The 7,041-nt window shown below is 40.9% G+C and overlaps 4 protein-coding genes across 4 annotated transcripts; 2 read left to right on the top strand and 2 right to left on the bottom strand.

Moving 5' to 3' along the window:
- Positions 1-179: 179 nt before the first annotated feature.
- Positions 180-856, top strand: LOC126385614 (histone H2B 1/2-like). Its single transcript, XM_050037422.1, has one exon. It carries the CDS (start codon positions 207-209, stop codon positions 582-584), a length of 378 nt encoding a protein of 125 aa, XP_049893379.1. The 5' UTR covers positions 180-206; the 3' UTR covers positions 585-856.
- Positions 857-1,539: 683 nt separating this feature from the next.
- LOC126385606 (histone H3) lies at positions 1,540-2,664 on the top strand. Its single transcript, XM_050037415.1, has one exon. The coding sequence runs from the start codon at positions 1,783-1,785 to the stop codon at positions 2,191-2,193; it is 411 nt and encodes a 136-aa protein (XP_049893372.1). The 5' UTR covers positions 1,540-1,782; the 3' UTR covers positions 2,194-2,664.
- A 152-nt stretch (positions 2,665-2,816) lies between these two features.
- Positions 2,817-4,060, bottom strand: LOC126385604 (histone H4). The gene has a single exon (XM_050037412.1). The coding sequence runs from the start codon at positions 4,012-4,014 to the stop codon at positions 3,703-3,705; it is 312 nt and encodes a 103-aa protein (XP_049893369.1). The 5' UTR covers positions 4,015-4,060; the 3' UTR covers positions 2,817-3,702.
- A 987-nt stretch (positions 4,061-5,047) lies between these two features.
- On the bottom strand, positions 5,048-6,049 carry LOC126385910 (histone H2A-like). Its single transcript, XM_050037952.1, has one exon. It carries the CDS (start codon positions 6,017-6,019, stop codon positions 5,633-5,635), a length of 387 nt encoding a protein of 128 aa, XP_049893909.1. The 5' UTR covers positions 6,020-6,049; the 3' UTR covers positions 5,048-5,632.
- Between the last annotated feature and the right edge of the window lie 992 nt (positions 6,050-7,041).

Here is a 7,041-nt window from a genome sequence, read left to right as displayed (position 1 = left end):
AAGCACGTTTTATAACAATACACGATGTCGAAAGGCCACGTGCCTAAAGCGAAAGTAACACTTCCGCATAGTAACTCTATAACGCGATCAGAACTAACCAATGGGAGAGTGGGGACGGCACAGCAAAATTTGCATTCAGTTGATATAAATACAGACAGTGTCGCTAGAGTTTCATACACACTTCAGTGAACACGACAATCGCGACGATGCCTGATCCACCTGCACCAAAGGTAGCCAGGAAGGGCGCCAAGAAAGCGGCGAGCAAGTCGACCGGCAAGAAGGACAGGAAGAGGAGAAGGCCCAGGAAGGAGAGCTACGCCATCTACGTGTACAAGGTGCTGAAGCAGGTCCACCCCGACACCGGCATCTCCTCCAAGGCCATGGGCATCATGAACTCGTTCGTCAGCGACATTTTTGAGCGCATCGCCGGTGAGGCCTCCCGTCTGGCTCACTACAACAAGCGCTCCACCATCACTTCCAGGGAGATCCAGACCGCTGTCCGCCTGCTGCTGCCCGGGGAGCTGGCCAAGCACGCCGTGTCTGAGGGCACCAAGGCCGTCACCAAGTACACCAGCTCCAAGTAGACACTGCTGCTGTCTCCACTACTCAACCAACGGCTCTTTTAAGAGCCACCCACTATATCTTTAAGAGCAAAGTTGTCTGATTACTACTTAAAATTAATAATAATAATTAAAAATAATCCATTGTTGCTTGTGCTGCCAAAGCCTGTACCGGGTACTGTGAGTGCATGTAATGGGTATCTAAATAGTTATAGCAGATTATGAGAATTTTTGGGAACAAATGGAATCAATTGGAAATGCATAGCTGTACTATACAGTGTCAGTTACAAGGTGTGTGTGTATGTGTGTGTATAATTTTTTTTTTTGTAAATACAGTCACATCAAATAAAACTACAACTAGCTGTGATAAGGTGGATGAACAATATTTCCCAAAAAATAGAGTTCTTAATTAGAGGAATGGGGTGGCTGGGTTTTGTGAGTGCATGTTTGTTTTACACATTTTTAAAAAAAAAAAAAAAAAATTAGATTAGAAGACTAATTGATTTAAATATGAATACTGAATTAATATATCACTGAATTCATTTTAGATTAATTGTATGTTAGGTGAATGAACACAGTGCACATCAGTATTACTGGACTCCAGCTTCTGTGGTAGTTTACTGTTACGTTCTGTTAAATTCTCTCTGAGTGACTAACCCATATGATTCTATTACAGCTTCCTCACATTCTATATATTTAATTTAATCTCACATCATGAATAGTACAACATGCACATTGTACTTTTAATTCACTAATTCTGTTACTATTCCATACACCTGTTCACATGTTTCTTAGCACATAATCACTGAGGTTTATAAATTATATAAATCACATTGTAGAAAGCTGCATACTGGACTGTAGGTATTTTAAAGTATTTATCCAAACACATAGTATTGTATTTATGCCCAAATTGAAGTGATTTCACTGTAGTTAATCCCAGAACGTTGTTAAAGTGTGTATATATATATAAAGTTCATTTTCTTTACGAATGTTCTTATTGTCAATAGCTCATAGTGCTCAAATGATTCAAACAATAGGTTAAGTGTTTGAGCGGGTCAGTTTGAATTTTCAAATTGCCTTTTGTCCAATAGCCGAGCTGCTGGATCACGTGCATACACTGGACCAATGAGCGTTCTCGGCGCGCTGGCTCTGGCTATATAACCCAGACAGAGTTGCTCTGTTAGTATTCTCTCTTTCTCAAGAAAGTAGACTCTCTCTAGCAATGGCAAGAACCAAGCAGACCGCCCGTAAGTCCACCGGAGGCAAAGCCCCCAGGAAGCAGCTGGCCACCAAGGCTGCCCGTAAGAGCGCCCCGGCCACCGGCGGCGTGAAGAAGCCTCACCGTTACAGGCCCGGTACCGTGGCTCTGAGAGAGATCCGCCGCTACCAGAAGTCCACCGAGCTGCTGATCCGCAAGCTGCCCTTCCAGCGGCTGGTGAGGGAGATCGCTCAGGACTTCAAGACCGACCTGCGCTTCCAGAGCTCCGCCGTCATGGCTCTGCAGGAGTCCAGCGAGGCTTACCTGGTGGGTCTCTTCGAGGACACCAACCTGTGCGCCATCCACGCCAAGAGGGTCACCATCATGCCCAAAGACATCCAGCTGGCCCGCAGGATCCGCGGGGAGAGGGCTTAAACTCACCCGACTACACTTAACACACAACAACGGCTCTTTTAAGAGCCACCTCACTCTCAGCTCAAGAGCTCCTTCCTGCTGATAACACGTTTAATATCACTGACAGATCAATATTATTTTTCTATAAAGGGTTTCTCATTGTGTAATCTAAACATACAATTGTGAATCTCATTGTAATACATACTATTATAGGCTTTTACTTTGTCTACACTTCATCTGATTTGAATTAATCAGGGAAAAAATTATGATTATTATAAATTTTATTTATGTACCACATTGTACTCTTTAGTCTTTCTTGTGTGAAATTAATATTTCTTAGTTTTAAAATGAATATTTTGCACTATATTACAGTTATCCATTCATAATGTCTCATGTAATCATATTATAACTGAGTCACATAATAAAGTGACATTGAGAGTCGTCAAACTGTCAAGGCTACATTTACTTTAATGTACCTCAGTAAGATTAGAGGTTCTTATACCCACTTTGGAAACATTTTCCAGTACTTTATACTTTTTTATGACATTAGTTGTGATTTTGCAGATGAAGATTTATACAATAAATGTTTTGATCTTTGTAAATGGGATAAGTGAGTGAGTGACTGAAAGATTTTCTTTATCGTCTTCTTTTTTGGCCTTCTGGCATTTTAAAAAAGTTATGTCTCAACTCTGTGAGAGACATTTCTCCAGAAACATCTCTGATGGTTTGATGTGGACATCACTTATGACAGATCGGTATTATTGTAGGTGTCAATGCATTTATTCCATGTAATATTATACAAACGATATAATTACACCTACCATTGTATGAAATATGTGCACTTAAGTACGGTAATTTGGTTGGCATTTCGGTAATGAATAAAAACGTTTTGGGAGTGAACATTTCAATAACACGTTTGTTTACATATTACAGCAATAACTTACTTTCACCCTGTTCTACTCTCTACTGAAATATTATGATGTTGATGTGATAATGTGTGTGCCCCTTAAAAGAGCCATTGTCTAACTAATACAACATATAAATCTTCTAATGAATGATTATGTATTATTAAACTACCCAGATGTATATAAATAATCAAAATGACTTGAGTATATTTTTATTATCATTTTTATTTAGAATTTAAATTGGCCATTCTGTATAATGACTAGGCCTTTTATTTTTTGGCCCTTTCATTTATAAAACATCTGGATAGATAAGTATTTCCACCACTGTAGTTTTGTTTAATAACAGGGCTTATTTAAGACAACAATTCATGCTGATGTACATTTTATACGTAGATTTCTCCGGAGTACAATTTTTTGGCCTCAGTCTGAAGAGTCCTTCCGGGCGTTAAACATGAGTGTTTTGCGGGCCGTATGTGTTTCACATAAAATGGTGCATGGTGGGCACGTGTCCCCTATTTCTATTTAAAGTGGTGCAAATATTGTTACATTGACAGAAACGAGCTCTTTGGTTGATGTGTGTGGCTCTTAAAAGAGCCGTTGTGTTGAGGTGAGATGAGGCAGTGATTTAACCTCCGAAGCCGTACAGGGTGCGGCCCTGCCTCTTGAGAGCGTACACCACATCCATGGCGGTGACCGTCTTCCTCTTGGCGTGCTCGGTGTAGGTGACGGCGTCACGGATGACGTTCTCCAGGAAGACCTTGAGCACACCGCGGGTCTCCTCGTAGATGAGACCGGAGATACGCTTCACACCGCCGCGGCGAGCCAGACGGCGGATGGCGGGTTTGGTGATTCCCTGGATGTTATCACGAAGAACTTTACGGTGACGCTTAGCGCCTCCTTTACCGAGTCCTTTGCCTCCCTTGCCGCGACCACTCATCTTGTCTGAATCTAGTTTGTTCCGAAGAAAAACTGATAACTGCAATGTTGAGGGGGTTGCTATTTGAATCCGTTCTGCGGACGTAGTTGAAGACAGACCTCTCATTAACAACAGTTCCCGCCCGTCAAGTTTCCGGTTCCTCTTTTCAAACTAGAGATTACCAGCCGCAATATTTCCGGTTAAGAAAAAAATCCTTCAAAATAAAAGTAAGGGCACTGGTGACTCTACAGGCCTCTGACGTTCTTGGGCATCTGTATACACTTATGTACCTCTCGACATATTTAACATCACAGCTGCTACTTTGTGTTTTAATTCATTTAGTTCAATTCCATCTAAATTTACCCAGAATGTTGTCTCTTGTTAGAATCACAAAAAATCCATTCCCTGTAAAATTATTGCTCAGCACCATCTACACTTAATGAAGCACTGCAGAATTAATATTAGCACACAGGTGTTTTAACTTATTGCACTTATTAAAACTAATAATATCAGAAAGGTGTTAAAGTTCTTCAGCTGCAGTCTTGAAGGGCTGATATACATTTTGATAACCACCAGATGTCACTGTGACTGTGACATCTCCAAAGCCTCCTCTTTTCCAGCACTAATAGAAAAAGGTCCCAAAGCTACATGAGGGTTTTATTTACCCATCACTACAGGACACAGGTTTAAATGTTATTTTCAGTGGTATAGAAGTAGCTGCTAAAGGCTTCAACGGAAGTTGCACATCAAAATTCTGTAACTTAATTTTGGTGCACAGTAGTATAAGGTCAAGGGTAGAGGTCTTTAGGGACTGTTTGTTACTTGTGAAAGCTGCTGCAGTAGAGAGGGACTTGTGTTATTTTATTTTGGCTAAGGAGAGGGATGGCTGTATTTTGAATTTACTGTAGCGCCAATTTTTAAAGAAAACATGGCTGTTTTCTTTAAGAATTGTCAAAATTCTACCATTTATCATATCTGCCTTCCTTAACAGTCCTCATCATGGTGCAACAGATGCTTTCATCAGAAAAAAACAAAACCAGATCTGATCTCAAAATAGGGATATCTGATCAAAATTACTTTATTCTACATCTCATTTAACACTGTCAAAAATAAACTGCCTGTACAGCCAACCAGTCTGCACTACAACAGTGGAAAACAAAGGCGTTAGCAACCTCCAGGATTTCATCTTCAGTTTTTATCTTTTGAACATCAAAGGGTGAGTTTTAAATTTTAATACCTCATTTGTGATGGAGGGAGGGCCATGCACTAAGACCCTTTTCAAGCCTTAGGTAAAAATATATGTAGCATCCCAGAAGGTCAGAAATAAATAGCACCAGTAGACACCCCCCTCCTGACATGTAAAGAACAGTCCCTTAATTACATGAGAGTATGTCTGATTTGAATGTTTGACAGATAATGGAAAGATGACTGTTCAGTTGTATTAAGGCACCTACTGATGGATATGTAGCTCCTCGTTTTATGAAAAGAGCTCATAGGCTTTCAAACTGAAACCTGAGTCATGTGTATTCAATGTGTTATCGGTGGTGTTCATCATTTGTTCCCATTAGGATTCTGCCCTTTCAGAATAAATGGGTGGCTCTTAAAAGAGCCGTTGGAGTGGTTAAGTCAGCGCGGGGCTTTACTTGGCCTTTCCGGCCTTCTCGGTCTTCTTGGGCAGCAGGACAGCCTGGATGTTGGGCAGCACGCCGCCCTGAGCGATGGTGACTTTGCCCAGCAGCTTGTTGAGCTCCTCGTCGTTGCGGACAGCCAGCTGCAGGTGACGGGGGATGATCCTGGTCTTCTTGTTGTCGCGGGCGGCGTTTCCAGCCAGCTCCAGGATCTCAGCGGTCAGATACTCCAGCACCGCTGCCAGATACACGGGGGCTCCGGCACCGACACGCTCAGAATAATTACCCTTACGCAGATGCCTGTGAACACGGCCGACTGGGAACTGAAGCCCGGCACGAGAAGAGCGGGTCTTTGCCTTGGCTCTGGCCTTTACTGCGGTCTTTCCACGTCCAGACATTTTTCAAAGAGATTGGGTTCTATTGTCAGAATGATCATTAATATGTCTAGTTCGTCTATATATGACAGCCAGTGTCTCCCAGCTGGTCGTTCATTGGTGGGTTGGAGTGTCGGTGTGATCGTCCAATCAGAAACGACGATGTAAAACACCGCAGAGATCACACGGCTTCCGCCTGCAGTATGTGGGATTTACAAAGTAAAACATCACAGAAAAAATTCAAATTTCAAAAAAAGAGTAAATTTAAGTGGGAAAAATAGAAATCGAAACATAAAAAACAGTACGCATTATATTCAGAGCATAAGTGATCGGCTTCAAAGAGATGGTCAGAGCCCTGAAAACTCTTTTGTTTTGTCTTTAATTATCAAAATATTGATTCCTATTTTTTTTTTCAAAGAAATATTAATTTTATCATATAGTCTTCATTTTATGTTCCTCACATATCTGTTGGTTTTGTCCGGACATCAAGCGGTTTTCTTTTACAAAAACACATCTCTGTTTTTACTTATTTTTCTCACTTGTGTTTTTTCATTGTGCACTCAAGGGGAATATGAATCGTTCTATTGATATTCATCTTCATTTTGTAATTAATCATTAATAAATTTAAGGTAAGCAGTTCACAATCTCAAAAACGGACCCATAGGCACAAAATATTAATTTTTATGTTGATTTTTATGAATTTTATTTATATCAGGAATTCATATAACTATCGTTGGTTACGTACTGTAACCCCAGTTTCTATGAGTATAGGCTTCGCCCTCTAAGAGCTGTCACTATCCACCTTATTTTTCACGGAAACACGGAGGCAAAACAGAACGCAGCCAGCTTCCGGTTTTTTGTGCGACACTTCCGGTCCAGCACTCTTGACCACTGTAAATGGGAATCGCCTTCTTGTTTACCTTGTTGAGTTTAGCTATATATCATTTTTCACGTCACTGTATCACCGTTTAGACTAATCTGATGTTTGTAAAGTCTATAAACACAATGATCGAACAAACGTTACTATTTCTGTGTGCACGTTTTGT

Source organism: Epinephelus moara, chromosome 24, assembly GCF_006386435.1.
Source record: "Epinephelus moara isolate mb chromosome 24, YSFRI_EMoa_1.0, whole genome shotgun sequence".
NCBI lineage: Eukaryota > Metazoa > Chordata > Actinopteri > Perciformes > Serranidae > Epinephelus > Epinephelus moara.
Note: the sequence above shows the minus strand (reverse complement) of the source record. Positions and strands in the feature narration are given on the sequence as shown.